Raw genomic sequence first — 17,439 nt, 5'->3', positions numbered from 1 at the left:
TCGCGATTACACGTGGCATGCTCAGCTTCCACATGCTTCTATTTACTGAGAGCGAGTATCTCGGGCAAGTGGGCCCCCGTCATCCTGCCAGCTCGGATTGCGAAGATATCTTTCTCTATCCGACTGCGTGGCTTTCTTTGAGGGTCCGGTTAACTCACCCGTCGAGTATGTAAAGTTGGATCTCACAATCTCACAGTTAAATCCAGACCGTCCATCTATACCCATTTAGTTATCCAAATAGCTCGCTCATGTTTTTTCAGCTAAGTTTGTTAAATAATAATGGCTAAATTACAAAAAGAAGAAAAAAAACAAAAACCTCAGCTTTTTCATTTGTTTTAAAAATACTTCTTTCAAAAGCTCCAATAATACTTCTCAACCTTCCCTGAACATTTTAAAAATATTTTTTTGAGCTATCCTCGGATAATATTTTGAATGAAAAGTTGACGTGATAGAATCTAGAACAATGTTAAAATTGACGTGGCATATAACTACCAAAATTTTCCCTCTTTCTCCGTTATCAATATACCACATTACACTCTAATTTCCATTTTAAAAATGTTCTTGAAATATCAAGGTTAGTATTTAAACTTTTGAAAGGATGTGAGTATTTTCAAAATTAAGGGTAAAATTCATGAGTATCTTTTGTAATTTAACTGATAATTCAATAAGAGCTATATAAATTTAGTTCCTCAACCTAATTATATAAAAAAAATTTAATTACATACTCAAAGTTTTTAACAAGTTCATGTAGTTTACTCTATTACTTAAATTTTCACTCAAAACATTATTGAATTATCAAATTATAATATAGCAAAACGTGGCAACAAGAACAATCGAACTAGATAAAATAGGAACAATACTTTTACCTCCTGATTGGTTAGTAAGAATCTCATGCTAACATTGCATTTTTATAACGAATATAAGAGAACAGTGCAAAAATAATGAGGATATTTTTTTTCAAAAATTAAAATAATTTTCAAATTTTTAATAGTGGTCGGTAGGATAATTCGTGCTAACCAGACATGATGTATGTATTACGAGCAGATGAGATAAAAGAATTGAAGTTTTTTCTTCAATAGCAAGAACAAGAAAGCGAATTGAATGATCAAACTCAAACATGCCAATCTCGAAATGGGCCGCTCGAGAACTAACAGGCTTAAATCTAAGAAGTGAATCCGGCCCAAAGATGAAGGCCCACGGGCTAGCTCGGTTGGTATGATGGGAATACATGTTAAGTTTCCAGTTATATGGTCTTTTTCTTAGACAAAATTATATGGTTAAATTATAGGAACTAAAATAATAAAAATAATAATTTAGGTATAAACATAGAAAAAATTAAGGAGTTAAAAAAGATTTTAAAAATTAAAAGATAAGGAAAGAGAATAAAAACTTTTTAAATGGGTCGAACATACAGCCCAACCCGAGGAATCGCTTGATGCTCAACTCGCAAGCATTATCTGATCACCGTTTATGGTGGAAGCCGGTTCCCCTCTCCCCGGTCTCCTCCTCTCCGTTTCAATCGATCGTCGCCATCACCAGCAGTTACAGAAGAGGCGATTGAGCTTTGTAGCGCAGTAATGGCGGGTAGGAGAGTGCCGAAGGAGAAGAGCAGGGCAGGGAGCTTCTTCTCGGCGACATTGGTGCTTTGGATTGTGTCTATTTGGTTCGAAATTCTGTTTTACCGGCGCTCTGAGCTGCTCTACGTCGTGTTCGGAGCTCTGTTCTACCAATCCGCCAACTGGACCGTTCGAGCTCTTGTTTCCAAGGATCCTCTCTTTGTCAACACCTCTGTTTCTCTCCTTCACTCCACTATCACCTCTGCCTCAGGTTCTTTTTCAATTCTACTTCTCTGTTTGGGGGGTCTTATGCGCCTTGAATTTGATGTTTTTTTTACTTCTACGCGACTGCCTTACTGTTTGATTCTTTGTTTGAGGGTCACTTCTTCTGCTTGGTTGAGGTTTTTCCTTAATGGAATTAGAAACTTTATTTGCACTATAAGAATTAAGAAAGACTGATAGTAGGTTGTGTTTCGTTGATGTGAGTGCTGTGTTGTGAATAGTGTCTATTATTAGTTGTTACTGGTGGCTAAGAGTTTGTAAGTGTGGTGTTGCTTCTGGGAATAGGGATGTGGTTCTTTGCGTATGCTATAGTGGGTTGTTTCAGCTGATGAGCTAGCACAAATAATTTTCTGGGAGTATTTCCAGCACCAAGAATTTTAAGTTGTTCTTTACTCTTGCTAAATTACTTTGGTTAAACTATTAATCTAATTTTGAACCTTGAGCAATGAGTGTATTTAGTTCTTAAACTTTTAAAAGTTCCAATTACATAATTTAATTTATTGAACAGTTCATTAGTCTATCATGTTGGCTTCCACATCATATCAACTCAGCTAAAGTTAATTTTCTATGTGATGATGGCGAAAACTAAATTAAAGCATAACTTAAAAGTTCAAAGACATAATCTTAAAGTCTTTAAAGCTTGAGACTAAACAAACGTATGCTTCAAGAACTATCTTGCTCTCTCCTCTCTTATGTGTCACCCCCTTGTTTTGGGGGATTCTTTTGTCCCATGTTTTCTTCGAGTGTAAGTAATGTATAAGGAAAAAAGTGTAAAGAAACTGTGGATGTTGCTGTTCGTTCTGGTTTAACAGGATATCAAAATAAACCAAGTTTAAATTAGTAGACAAGAAAAGGAAGGTTGCAAATAGATAAATAAATAAAGTGTTGGAGATAATGGATTTATTTTAGGAAAATAAAGCTTTAGTTGTTTTCCCAGATCAATCTAGGAAAAAACATCGGGAAGGGCTATCCATATGACCTGTTAATTCTATCATCACCTCAGTATGTTGCTTAATCCAAACAAGTTGGTATCATTTTGCTCTGACTACATACAGTTCTTCCAGACTGACCTAGGAAATTTTCAAGCCCCTCTTTTCTCATTCCCTATCAATTCGCTTGCCTCCTCGTGCTTCTTCCTTTTTGTCAATCATTGCATAGTATGCTTACTACATAAGTTAAAAGGGGGAAAAATTTATTGTTGGGTTGTGATAGAAACCAAATAGCTGAAATAGATTGAAAGATAAAATGATAAAAGGACTAAAATAATTCTCAAGTCATTCGAGGTGCTTAGACCCTCCCGTCTTGGAATCACCCAAGCATAAATCACACTAAACAATTGTCTACCTCATCCCTTTCCCCTCACTCTATTTATAACAAACCCCTTATATCTAATTTCTTAGCTAATTACTAACATACCCTTACTATTCTATTAATATCCCTAATTACCAGACATTCTTATCAGGTTGATGGAGACAACAAAAACTGGGAAGATTTTGTAATATTAGTATGCTCATCAAAAGAGCCTGGTGTTTTTTGAGATTAAAGGGTTGTTTGTCTGACGAAGAATATGTCTAATATTTGTGAATGATGTTAGCGATATTCTTCGGGTTCTATTAGAAACTTCTTTATATTATTGAAGGTTGAGGAAGTGAGGTTCAGAGCCTAAAGGTAAACCAACTTTTTGATGGTCAGGTTTGATTAAAGGCATGGTTACTTCCTTTTGTTCAATAGGAAGGCTGCTAGGTTGGCCTTGGTTGCCACTTGATTCTGACCCAAAGCCCTACGATGGTTCAAATGTTTTCTGAATTTCAATAGTTCATTCTATTCTTTGGCCGTGTAGTTTAGTTATCTTTACCTGATGCAACGATTTCATTGCAGTGCTTTTCATTTTGGTGAGTCAGTGGTTAAGTTATGGTTCGCACGGGATGTTTGAGCATTCACAATTGGTTGGAGGGACATGGTCGGGGGCTTATGCCGCTTTGTGCTTCTCATGCGGTTATTTTGCGTATGATCAGTGGGATATGTTGCTGTACCAATTATATAGCGGCTGGATCCCTGCAATCTTGGTTCATCATCTGGTCCTCCTCATTTGCTTTACGCTTGCTTTGTATAGGAATGTCACCATCAATTATCTCATTCTCACTCTCATTTGTGAGGTATGCATTAGTTTCTCCTTGCAAGATGTGTCCTATGAATATGCTGCTTTCTTTCTGTTTATGATCCGTGTCGGATTGTTTATGATCCTTGTCAGATTTAAGTATTTCTGTTCTGCCATTGACATGAATAGATACTTAGATGAAGAGTTTATTGAATTTGACATAGCCACAAAGATGAGGTTTAAGTATTTTAGGTCCTTTTTGGATTTATCTCACTCCTCCAAAAAGAAGTAATGAAAGATGCTTAATCAAAGTATTTGTGGCTCCAACGCCTCATCTTAATCTCTCATGGCACAGACTTTCTCTAACTTTTTTCTCTACGTAATCTCTCTCACTAACTTCTCTTTCCATCCATCCTTTCTCATCAATCTTTCTTTACACAATTTCTGTCACTAATTTTAGCTTTTCTCTACGCACATTTTCTCTCACTAGCTTCTCTTTTATACTTTCTATTACTAGCGTCTCTTGTTGTACACACTTCTCTCACTAGTCCATCTTTATGCAATTTCTTTCACTAGTCTCTCTCTACACACTATTTATTACTAGCCTCTCTCATTGTATACACTTCTCTTACTAGTCTATATTTACACTGCTATTTCTCGCTTGTAATTGCTCACACATACACCCTATTTATGTAATGCTCAAATCAAGTAGAACATGTCTTCTTAATAGTTATCTTAGTTAAGCAAATGCAAGAGAGCGAGTTCATAGTTTCTTTGCACGTTGGGAAGGACTCTGTAGGCAGATCAATTTTTTCCTGTCATATTTTACTTCCAATTCTTGATATGCAAGACTGAAACAAGAATCATTATGGTGTTACAGTTGCATTCTATCTTTCTCCACGTAAGGCGATTGCGGAGGATGGCTGGTGTTCGTGACGCGAAGAGCATTGTCGTGAAAGTCGAATGGATTCTGAACTGGCTAACGTTTGTTTTCGCAAGGGTTGTACCGCACATTCTCATCACTGCTAAACTTGTCGTGGATGCTTCCAAGTTCGATAGAGGCGTAGAGCTGCCGCTTGCACTGTCTGGGATGGCTGGCATGAACCTGCTGAATGCTTTTCTTGGCATTGATCTCATCAACGCTGTAAAGAAAGAGAGTAAGTACCAGAAAAGAGATCACCCTCGTCGTGAATGAAGTAGAAGATATGTAGAAGACAGAAGCCCACAAGGTGGAAATTGTATTTGTTCTTTTTATGATATTATAGGAAAATAATTAATAGTAAAAGATTCAGTCCTTTCCTTTTAAGAGAGAAAACGATTCAGTCAAAATTTATGTAACACGGAATGCAAGTTTGTGTAAAATCAGAATTGTATTAGTTAAAAGAATATAAGGAATATTCGGATAAAAAAGTCATGGTTCGAATCTTCATTCCTACTTATTATTCTAAACATCAATAATAATTTTTTTTCGAGACTAATAATATTAGAGTTAAATTACTTTTTTAATCATTTAACCTTAATCTTAATCAAGTTTGCTCTGTTGTTCAAAATTTTATTACTGTGGTCTACAGTTATTAGAAAACTTAATATGATAAGCTAAGATGGTAATTTATGAGTTTTTTTCTTTAGAAAGGAAAAGAAAATTAAACAAGTTATAGAAATGCATTGGTATTATTGGTTGTAATTATGATAATTTCAAAATCTTGTTAAAATACTGTTGGTATAAGAATGAAAAAGATCTCCATCTTTATTATTTTACAAAAAAAAGTTGAATAAAAACATGAGTTTAATCCGACGATGTTTAGCGTGAGAAGTTCATCTCCAAAAAAATAGGGTTTTTTAAGAGTGTTAAAAAAAGGTCCCACCGGGAGTCGAACACAGGTCGCCGCATTCAAAGTCTAAAGTGCTAACCACTACACCATGGAACCCTTGATTGTTAATCCGAGAAGCAAAATACTACAGAATATTTTATTTTTTAATGTAAGTGCAATAGCACATATTTTATTTTACTTCTTCCAAATAATTTAATCGAGCACTAGCAATTATTCATGAGAAATTCATCTCACATACAGATGGCACAAAAACCCGTGGGAACCAGTCCCCGATCAGGGAATCCCCGTTCCAAAAATTTAGGTCCCCAACGGAGAGGGGATGGGGATGGCCCCAACCCCACCCCGCTCCGTTGTCATCCCTAAATTCTCGCATAATTAAGGGAGTTATTCAAAGGTGACTAAAATACCAAAAAGGGAGACCCTTAACGAATGATAGAGACAAGAACATTTTTCAATTGATTTATGACTGCGTTCTTTCATGATATGATGAACAAGGATTGGACGTATGTGTCGATGACATGATCGATAAGTCTTGAGCAGAAGGAAGAAGACCCCATCTTTTGAAGACAATGTAATGTTTATTAGGGTGCTTTTCAAATGCTCAACTTCTCCCAGAGACATGCAACAAGGCTATAAAATCAATTCAGTTGAAAGCCTAAGTTAAGAAGGTAGGGAAGCCAGTAGTTATTTTATTTTTTATTTTAAAAATTAAATTTGTAAACCTTATGTTTTTCTGAAACCAAAATCTAAGTCAAATTTGAACACTAAAAAAATCATTTTCAAAATTTTGTTTTTAGAATTGGGCTAAAAGTTTAAATGCAGTTTTAAGAAATCTAAGAATATATTAAAGAAACTGTCACTAAATAACCTATTTCAGAAGCCTTTATTACCAAGTACAATTATGAATACTTCCTCTTTTTTCTTATTGCTGAAAAAGTATCAGTATAAAGAGCTCTTCTCATTGCTGGGTTGAATTAATTTTTTAGAACCATCAAATTTGGCCTATTTGACAATGTCCTTTCTTACCTCCTCTTTATTTTCCCATTTTTTTTGGAAGAAATTTTCTTAATGCTAATGGAAAGTAAGCACCTTTAGAATTTAGCTGTAACAAAATCTATTAAAAAAATTTTTGCGATATAACAAAAATATCTTGTTCACAATTCCACAAAAGTTATATCAAATAATATACCAGTAATAATACAAATAGTAATGCGGTTTCCATTTTCTTTAGAAACTTTAGGGGGAAAAAAATTAAACACATTGGCAGAACATTTCTCAATGGGGCATGGGAAAAAAATTTTAAATAACCAGGCCAGAGGGCAAACAAAAGAAAATTCTGGCCATTTTTGCAGCTAGAAACAAGTGTACAAGTCAATGTGAAGATTGAAAACACTCATCTGCAATAAAACAGCATTTTATCAGCAAATTCAAGATGCACAAGAACTAAGCTGTTTAATAAAGTCACTATTTTTGTTTTACTGTACCATCATTGTCTTTAAACACCATTTGCATTCCTGACTAAATTTCTAGCTTTATCCCACTCTTGGTTCTAGAGAAAAATTTTGCAAAACCATTTCGGTTTTTCTCAGAATTGACGACATGATTCGTGATCGATGATGTTGATGAAGACGAAGACGGGGGCGAGTCGTCTTCATTCTTACTCATTGATGGTTCAGAATTGTCATCAACTACTTTTGAATAGTCTGAATCTCTTTTGGGAGAATGCGTCCCGTTCTGATGCTGGCATTGCTCCTCACCAATGGTGAACTCCGGTAGCTGTGTCGTGTCTATCAGAAAATCTTCCAGTGCTGCTAGAGATTTAAGCTGATTCCCAAGAGAGGCTATTGTCTTCTGACACTCAGCAAGTTTCCCAGCAGCTACAGCTAGATCCTCCTGCAATTTTACCCCCACAATTAGTTTTCAACTTACTCAAATTATGCATATCAAAAAATGATGATAAGTATAATCTTAGACAATAAAATAAAAACATAGTGTTGAATGTTGATAGTTAAAGCCAGCTATAAGGTTTTACCTGCTTTATCTTCAATTCATTTTTGGAGCTTTCACTTTGTGATAGTTTTTCATCCTGTTTAATTCTTGAAAGCTCTTCTTCTAGTTCCTGGCACTTGACTGTCATTGCCAATGCTGAAGCTCTCTCTTTCTGAATATCAGATTCCAACATGCCAACCTTTGCAGACATGGTCAGAACTTCTGCTTCCATGCTGATGAGTTGAGACTCAATTCTGAGCTTTGATTCATTCGCAATGGTGAGCTCATTCTGCAACTTCTCCAATTCCATTTCTGTTTCCTTGAGTTGAATTTTTGAAATGTCAACAAAGTTCTGACTCTGGCTTAAAGCTGCCTCCATTTCAGCTCTCTCTGCCTCCAACTCCAGTAATTTCTCTCCCATTTCAACTCTCTCTGCTTCCATCTTCACTAACTTCTGCCCCAATTCCGATTTCTCTGTCTCTGTCTTTGCCAACGTCCGGTTCACTTCAGCTCTCTCTATTTCCATCATCTCTAACCTTTCCTCCATTACATCCTTCTCTATTTCCATTTGTTTTAGCTTCTCTTCCAGTTCAATCTTTGCTCCTTCCATATTGCACAGCTTCTCTTCCATTTCAGATCTCTCATGCTGCAAGGTCTCGAGCTCAGTTCTCATGGAACTTTCTTCAGTAGTTGGATGAGCAGAAGCTTCTGATTCTTGGCAACGCTTTCCATTATCAGGTTCGGGTAACGAAGCAAGCCTCTCCATCTCAAGAAAATCATCCATGAGATCAAGTTCAAGAGAAGAAGGAAGATTACTGCCAACAGGGTTTAAGGTCGACGCCCATGAGTCTGAGCAACTAGGCTCGCATTTGTTTCGTTCAGTCCTTCTTGTATCAATATCTACTACGCTAAGCTGCTCCCCATTGTCTGATTGAGTGTCGGTAAGTGAGTCGATAGAGATTATCGAAGCAGCTATGGATTTATGATCATTAACCAAGGATGGTTTGGACGACATTACTCTTAACCTACGACACTCGGCTTCGAGCTTGGCCATTTTCTTTATGCTCTCAAGATGCTGCTTACTGGCTGTTTCAGCTGTTTGTGTACTCAAATCCCTCTCAATTGTCCTGGCTTCCAACTCCCTATATTGAGAATGGAGCTCATGCCTGAGGGCTGCATTCTCTCTTTTCAATGACTCAAGCTTCTTGCCAAGGCTAGGATCAGCTTTAGGAGATTCAGATTGAGCAGCATCTGCTTTGCTCCGAAGCTCAAGGAGTTGCCTCTCGAGTTCCGCCTTCGTGGACTCCCAATCACGGGTTTTTTCCTCCACAGCGTCACGAACCTTCTGCTCTTGCTCCTCCCTTGCTTGCCTAAGTTGCCTAACACATTCTTTGAGGGCCCCATCAAGGTGGCTCACTCGATCTTCCAATGCTGACTTCTGCTGAACTGTAGTCCCGAGCTGCTGTTTTATAAGTCCGACTTCATTTTCCGCCTTTTCCCAGCCTGAATTAACATTAGAAATAGCAGAATTTGAATTAGCTCTCGAAAACAAGAAGTGATAATAAAATCCTACTTGTATGACTTTGAAGATCATGCATCAGATTCTGCTTTTCCATAAGAAGAAATAAACAAATTTCATTTGCCTAATTCTACCTGCAATAGCTTCTTCAGCAACTTTAGCATGCTGCTTTACCAAGTCTTCTTTTGCCCTCACATTCAAAAGAGCAGCTGATAACCTCTCGCTGAGATTTTTCACACTATCATTGGTATCTTCTTGTTTCGGTGAATCATCATCAATGTCCTCCTTACATACTGCTTTTGACGTTACTTCTGGCGATTGAGTCTCGTGATTAGGAGACGACTTGGCTGCATCCTGTTCGTCAATAAGCATGGGTGTGTTAAGCCAAATTATCAAACGTTTTGAAAGAGGATGAGATTGCAATCAGCCCAGTATACATGAAGCCCATATTTTCAATAGTGAACACGCCATTTTTTCACCATAAGTGGCAAGAGAGTAAACGTCAAAAGTCATAGGAATTCAGAGGGATAAGAACTCAGTCACAATGTTTGGCTCATAGTCTTCATAAATAATCATCAAAACAAATCTGGAGTTGGGAAATAACTCTAATCTATACTTTAAATTACTATGCATGATAAAATGCATATTTTATAGGTTAGGTTAATTTTTTCTTATGGAAAACAAACCTTTCCTGAGAAACATAAAATACGGGCATACAAAAAAAAACCCCCGCAAAAAAGAAGGGTTTAAAGCTTAACTAAGCAAAAACGGACTCTAAATCTAAAAGAATAAGACCTAGTTGATGGCCTAATAATTACAAAAAGACTTAGAAACAAACGACCACAAAGAGATATTAAATCCAACGACATCTCAAACCTCTTCCCACGATCTCATAGCCCGTCTAGAAGTTGTACCATTCCTCACTGGTCAAATGCCCCACAAAATAGAAAAGAAAGAAATCGTGCCAAAGGACCTCTAAACTTAAAGGTTTAAGTTAATGAACCTAGAATTGGATAACCCACACCCTAAGATAGACAAGCTCATCTATCAAACATAGGCTGTTAAATTTCTTCACTTTGGGTTACATAAATTTATCCTGTGAGCCAAACCCCTAAAGAAAGTCAGCTTCCTTAATAACTGTAAAAGGTAAAAATATATATATATATCAGCCATTCAAATCTTCATGAACACCAATCAAAGGACAATCCAATTGAAGTTGTCCCAAACCGGTCAAGGGAAACACTCTGCCCACAAGATAAGAACCTAAGGGTTTCTTTTGTCTTCTACAAGCAGCCCCACCAGAGCATTTCATTGTCAGTTAAGTACTTAAAACACATTCTGCTTTATTAAGTCTCTTTTTTCCACTAATGATAGAAACGCATTGAGGAACAGAACAATATTATTAACCATATAATGCATCAAAGCCCATGCCAAGTGACAGGAAAGACTTGCAGCTTGTCTGATACGACGACGGCGAGAGGAAATTAAATCAGGCAAATCGAAGGAAACAGAACATATATCTAGGAATGATGACATCCACACATCGCATACAAGTTTTGAGGTGCCCTTTTCATCTCAGCAAGAAATAAAACTATTTCAACTGTATCTTTATCTCCAAGAGTTTGAAATGTACAACCACCCGAGAGATCTTGCTCTACTAAAAGAATGAATCTCTCCAATAAAATTCATTGTGATGATATCATAAGAAAAAGGAAACACTCATTCTATTTTACATAATTCCATGATGTTTCCTGCAAATCCTTAAAACTCAGAACAATTTGCGAAACTATCAATGGGGATGTTTCAACATGGTGTTTCTAAGGGTTCATTTTTGTACCTGCTCGTCGGAATATCTCTCAGAATATGATGACATTGAACCAGAACTTTCGGTTTCTCCCGGGCTCTTATCAGATGACTTCCTCTTCCATGGCCATTTTCTTCTTTCCATCCTAATGTCCTATTTCCAAATCCGTCCACTGGTCAAAGCGCCATCTGCAGACATACATACGCACACAGTTATTTAGAAACCCAATACGAATCAGCTTCAAAATTTGCAAGAAATACTGTAATTGCTTGTAGCTTATATGAGAGTTCAAAGCAAAGTAGCAAAGAGAAAAAGAGAGAGATATTCACATCCTATCTAACGACACTAAAGTTTGTAGACGGAGAGATGACTTGGGTTTTCATTTTTTCAACTTTGCTTCAAATCCACCCCAAATATCATCCCACCCAACAGCAAGTAAATGACGGAAAAGGGTTTCTGCTAAGCAAAAACCCCATCAATTTTCAAATATATATATAGTAGGTAAAGGTAAAGACTTCGGAATCAATCGATCAATGGTTTATAAAAAGAAGAGCTATCATAGAAGAGACGATAAAATGAGAAAGGGAAGAAGAAGGGAGAAGAAGGACAACCAAAATGACAAAATCCTTCAAACATTGATGAAATAGTGGATGGTGTCAAGAGACGGAAACAATTTTATTCGAAATGAAAGCGAAACATCAAATCTAAAAAGCAAAAGGAGAGAAGAAATACAAAGCCCCTCTTTTCCTGGGAGGGGTCGTGAAAAAATTGAAAATAATTCAAGGTTTCAGCAGAGTTTGAACAAGAAATTATAGAAATCATCAAAAGGAAGAAGACCCCAGATGAAATTTTACCTTTGACCAGAATTAAAAAAACCAAAATCGAGTTTAATCTGCAGCGTTGGGAGAAAACAAACAAAATGGAATCCCAGGGAAGCGTTTGGGGTTTAAGAGTTGAGGAAGAACAGAAAAAAAAACGAACAGCTAGCTCTGCAAAAATCTGTAGAATGTCTGCAGATATGCAGGAAAACAAACAGCGAATTAGCAGATAATTGGGGGTTCCGTTTCTTGTTTAATTTTAATTTCTTGTGCTGCTTCTTTTCACGCTGGTAGCTTTCAAATATTGAAAAAGCAGAGAGAGAAAGAGAAGGAGAGAGAGAGAGAGAGAGCATGTGATTGGGGCATATGGTAGTGTGAAATTCAAGAATGGGGCCTCAAAAGAAATTCAGTAGTCAGCTTTTTTGTTTTCTATAAACCAAGAAGGAAAAAAAGAGACAAATTTGTATTTTCTTTGTTTGGTTTATATATTTTGAAATATGGCTGCTGCTGCTCGTATTCCCGCCCATGACTCACAATCTGGTTTACCTCCATTATTCTTTTTTGGCCTCTCTGTTACTGTTTATGGAATTAGATCACAACAAAAATATCTCAAATTAGAATTCAATTAAATTAATTATTTCCATAAATGGGATTAAATCAGTCAAGTGAATCAAAAATCATGTTTTAAAATGCGAACCTAACTTAATTATTTACTTATTATATCTTTTAAGATTGAATGTTGGATCTCCTACCTTCACATTTGGTATAATTTGTTTTACTTTTTTATGTAAAATAGTTCTTCTTTTCTTGAGAGAAATTCAAAGTTACGTAGTTGTTTACTATTAAATTATATTTATAAGAAATAATTATTGTTTTTCTGTCAAATCTTTGTAAAGTAATTTTAAATTTTAAATTGCTTGCATTCAAAAATAATAATTATTATTTTTATATCATTTACTAATATTTGTTAGTACAATATACTGGGAGGATTCATTTGTTATATTATTTATGCTTATAATTAATAATTTTTGAACATATTTTTTTGGCAAAAAATCCAACATAAAATTAACTACATTATTGTGGTAGCACCAATCCGACTATAGTCAAGTGGATAAAGTACATATTATCATTTTAATAATTAACAATTACATATAGTAGCTTTTATTTATAGATGGAAGACTCTTTAATTGTAACGTAATATCTAATTTATTATTTCATATTATTATATTTTTAGAAAAGATTCAACTTACCACCTTTTCAAGTTCTTAATTGTACTTAAAAAAATCCTATTTTTAAACGATAAAATAGTGTCAATTTATTAAGATCAAAACAATTTTTTTATATATTTTAAATATAATATATATAAACAAATTGAGTCGTATAAAGTCATTTTCGTTATTCGAATTTGATTTTTTATTCTGAAACTTCAATAATTATGAAGTATGGAATCCAACCATAGATCCACACAAGTCATATTGACATTGGAATTTGAATTTGAATTATTTCAAACTCAATATTAGAAATGTTAATAAAAAGGCATATCATAATTACTATCGAAGATCGGGCAAGAGGAGCGTGTAACGTTGCCCGGTGAAAGCGAAATATCAGCTCCCCGTCACCTCGTAAGTCGGTGACGCTAATTTATTATTAGAAAGCTAAATCCAATTCCAATTTTTAAAAGCCAACTCCCATTGGTTAATTCAAATTTTAGGATTAATTGGTCTTTATTTTAAATAAATAAAGAAAGAAAAAACGGAATCTTCTTTTATGCGAGATTGGAATTTATTGCTGCATTGAAGTTACAGTATAGCATGAATAATTGGCAATTATTACTTATTTGTCATAAATATTATTTTCTTGTTTTCATTGTATATTATCAAATTTTGAATAATTAATGGTAATCCCGCATTCTCTTCTATTGTATTCATCTAATTAAAGTATGATTGCACTATTTAAATTTTAAGAATACTATTTTTATTTCTTTACCTTTCCAATTCAGCTGAGATGAGCGGATAATTCTAACTTTACAATTCAAATGTTATCATACAAATTTTAAATATTAGTCCATATAGGTATAGTTTTGAGAGAGTTTACTATTTATATATTCAACTAACCATTCTCGCATTTGTTATACTAACAAAAAAAAATATTAGTACTTTAACATAATTTAGATCTATAATTTCAAAATATAACAAAATATATATACATGTGTGTGTATATTAAGTTTAACATTCATCCACAATTCAAATGATATCAAGTTTAACTTAAAAGCTTGATGAAATTGTAAAATTAATATCATATTTGAGACAAAGCTAGATATTATAAATAAATAGAAAAAAAAGTCAAATCATATGTGCGGACTCTAGAACAGAAGTTCATACATTCACGAAATCATCATACGTGTATATATATATATATATAGTTCTAATAAAACATTGTTTCCATCGGATTGGAATCAAACATATAAGTTCATAGCAAGACACTTGTTACTTTATTTTAAGTTAATGTAGTAGCAGCAAGACACTTGTTATTTTATTTTAATTCGTTGATCTCACATCCATTAAAAATATTTACAATATTTTATTTTATTAAAATAATGAGAATAATAACATTCACGAAGGACAATTGTCTCATATAAGACAGAGGTACGAGAGGGAAATAGCTCGAAAAGGATCAGAAGTATATTTGAATTAATGGTACAAACTAATCCTTTATATTCTCGGTCCTCTTTATAAAAGAGGAGTCAAGGGTTTAACTTTGATGAAATTAAATTCGACATAACTGACTCGTTAAACATATTTCTATAACTATTTGTTTCAACCTCATTCGTCGGCTTCATGGTTATTTTATTTATTTTTATAAAAAATACCTCATTAAGAAACAAGAGAACAATTAAGAGGTAAAGATAGTCAGCCACTTCAGGAAATCAAACTCCCAATAATTACTTTCCTCAAACTCAAGAGCCATACACCCAAGGGAGTGGACACAACAATTATCCCTCTCTGTCCACCTTACTGAGACATGATACATGACAAGGATTCTTCAAACTCAAGATTGTTCAATAGATGGAAAATAGTATGGGAAATGGATTAAACTCCATGCGTTGTGACTATAAATATTAAAATTCTCGTTAGTTTCATTTTCTTGCACGTCTACCTTTTTTCATATGTATTTGAAAAATGTGCAGTTGTGTAATTAAAATGATAAATTTAAATGGGTTTTACTTCATTGCCTTTCCATTGCATCTAACTTATTTCATTCATTGAATTTGTTGCATATTAAGAGACATAAGCTTTTAAAATGTACATATTATTTGTCACTAAGCCCGCGTTATCTTTTTTTTTTTTATTCTATTTATTTGTTACAAACAAAAAAAAGGAAAAAAAAAAAAGAACAGGAAGGTCCAAAGAAGGAGAGCAACAGAAAAGCAGGTAGGAGTTCACGTGGTGGTGGATGATTGATGAAAAATGAAAATATCGACAAAGGAAAGGAATTATTTCAAATTCCATCTTCAATATTTTAATATATTTAATTTCAGGTATAAAAAAAAAAATTTAATTTCACCCCTAAAAGCACTCAATCCGCATGTTTCATTTAGGGGCCGTTTAGGTAGGGGTTTACTGGGTGGAAAATGGGCATGGATAAGAAGACTATAGTCTATTATTCCAACTATGAATCCCTATAATGAAGTTTTACATTTCAATTGAACTTTTTTTTATTACAATATATGGAAGAGAGAATTTAAATTAACGACATTGATAGCGGAAGATAAGTGTCTTAATCGATTGAGCTATGCCCTCAATTGAACTTTTCACATTTTTAATTAAAAATGTAAAATAAACCTCATCGGAAAGTTTTCAGTTAAAATAACTACCTAATTCTTTGAATTATAATATTATTTTTGTAGCTATAAAATTATGGGATTGGCAATTAAACCATTGATTTGAATGGTAATAGATTTTTTTATCCACTAAATCACGTTCAAATTGATTGAAAAAATATTAGAACATTGCATAGAAGATCGTCGTCAAATTATATATTCTAACCTGGATATACATTTTTTAGGAAAGATTTTAAAAATAATGTGATTTCAAAATTATTTAAAATTTACCATATATTATTTGTAGAATTCTGACTAAACTAAATTATCACGAGACAAACTATATGCTCACAAAATAATCCTTCAAAATGATAATTTTAAGCAAAGAGTCTCTTGATAAATTCTCTCTCCAAAGAACATGATATGCTAAAAATCGTGTCTCTAACGCGCGACTTATGTTGAAATTAGACAAAAGTACTACATACATATTTACCAATATGTTGAAAATAACAAAAAAGGGAGAATATTGTATATATATTTTGAAATATTTTGAAATAACAAAAATGCAATCTGTCACCATCTCCATGGCCCAATAGTATTTCTCCAACCAACCTATCCATAACTTCATGGTCGACTCTATCCGTCCAAATATTTTTCATTATCAATTCAAAGTTTCATATCACAAAAATATCTTACTATTAATCATCATAAACAGAATAAATATATTTTTGACAACATAGACAGCGGTAATTGACATATTCGAAATGGGAGATTTAATCCCCCATATACTCATGATACTGGCAATTTTACCATTATAATCTTATCAAGACAGAGTCGAATTGAACTCTATTTCGAGATACAATGGTCTTTCCTCCTTATCTTTAACGTGTCCAACCTAAGGTTCAGATACCTCAACGGGGAGTACACCTGCGTATATCTAAGTGACTTTTTTTTTTTTGAACTTCATTCAACGTAACAAAAGAGTCGTCAAGGCAACAACATTTTGACAGTCAGCTTTAACAAGATTAAGAAGCCGACTGGGGAAACTATTCAATCATAAATAAGGTCTCCCCGTTACAAAGGGTTCCCTTGCCAAGAAATGAGCCACTTTGTTTGACTCTCGAACGAATTGACCAGCTGTTTCACATCATCCACCCACGTCGATTCCTCTCATTGTCAAACAGTCGCATTAGAGCACAAACGAATGGTCATCACTGAATCTGATTCGACCTCCACCTTTCTCAGCCCTAGGCGACTCGCCAAATGCAACCCCTTCCTAATCACCAAGATTTCAGCTAATAGAGGAGAAGCCACCGTGTGCAAATCGACCAGGGCCGCCTGAATTTCATTCTTATCATTCCATATCAGCACCCCAATTCCAGATATGTTCCCCACAATCGAAGCATCTGAGCGAATCTTCATAGCACCCATAGGCGGAGGAACTCAGACAGCTTGACGAGAAGAGATCCCCTTTTTCGTGCTTGGAATCGGACAAATTGATGAATTGAAGTGTTCCATGTAGTCTGAGGTAATATCTAAGTGACTTGGTCTCTTAACATGTAGAACACTCAAGATTATAGTTTTCAATTATTTTATTTTGCATTTTTTCTTCTTTAATTACTACAGGCTTAGCTCTCTCTTTGTTGTTTTTGTTTTTTTGTTTTTTGTCCTTTTTTTTCTCCGAGTAAATGCCTCGTGGATGCAGAAAAACTGAGGTTACG

The 17,439-nt window shown here is 34.6% G+C and overlaps 2 protein-coding genes across 5 annotated transcripts; one reads left to right on the top strand and one right to left on the bottom strand.

The window, feature by feature from the left end:
• The first annotated feature begins 1,387 nt into the window (after window positions 1–1,387).
• Window positions 1,388–5,365, top strand: LOC111011955 (TRAM, LAG1 and CLN8 (TLC) lipid-sensing domain containing protein). Of its 2 annotated transcripts, XM_022285959.2 has the most exons (4): window positions 1,388–1,827; window positions 3,531–3,626; window positions 3,717–3,994; window positions 4,817–5,365. In XM_022285959.2, exons 1-4 carry the CDS (start codon window positions 1,578–1,580, stop codon window positions 5,129–5,131), a joined length of 939 nt encoding a protein of 312 aa, XP_022141651.1. In that variant the 5' UTR covers window positions 1,388–1,577; the 3' UTR covers window positions 5,132–5,365. The 2 variants fall into 2 exon arrangements, with proteins under 2 accessions (XP_022141651.1, XP_022141652.1); XM_022285960.2 differs by lacking the exon at window positions 3,531–3,626 and having other exon boundaries at window positions 1,395–1,827.
• A 1,801-nt stretch (window positions 5,366–7,166) lies between these two features.
• On the bottom strand, window positions 7,167–12,259 carry LOC111011886 (filament-like plant protein). 3 transcript variants are annotated; one of them, XM_022285847.2, is made up of 5 exons: window positions 11,935–12,259; window positions 11,114–11,268; window positions 9,411–9,630; window positions 7,801–9,260; window positions 7,167–7,661 (listed from the first exon to the last, which is right to left on the bottom strand). In XM_022285847.2, exons 2-5 carry the CDS (start codon window positions 11,222–11,224, stop codon window positions 7,287–7,289), a joined length of 2,166 nt encoding a protein of 721 aa, XP_022141539.1. In that variant the 5' UTR covers window positions 11,225–11,268; window positions 11,935–12,259; the 3' UTR covers window positions 7,167–7,286. The 3 variants fall into 3 exon arrangements, with proteins under 3 accessions (XP_022141539.1, XP_022141541.1, XP_022141540.1); XM_022285849.2 differs by lacking the exon at window positions 11,935–12,259 and adding an exon at window positions 11,692–11,835; XM_022285848.2 differs by lacking the exon at window positions 11,935–12,259 and adding an exon at window positions 11,410–11,598.
• Window positions 12,260–17,439: the final 5,180 nt, after the last annotated feature.

This window comes from Momordica charantia (assembly GCF_013281855.1).
Source record: "Momordica charantia cultivar OHB3-1 chromosome 4 unlocalized genomic scaffold, Mcharantia_2.0 BLBB01000004.1, whole genome shotgun sequence".
NCBI lineage: Eukaryota > Viridiplantae > Streptophyta > Magnoliopsida > Cucurbitales > Cucurbitaceae > Momordica > Momordica charantia.
This window is presented reverse-complemented; position numbering and strand designations above follow the sequence as displayed.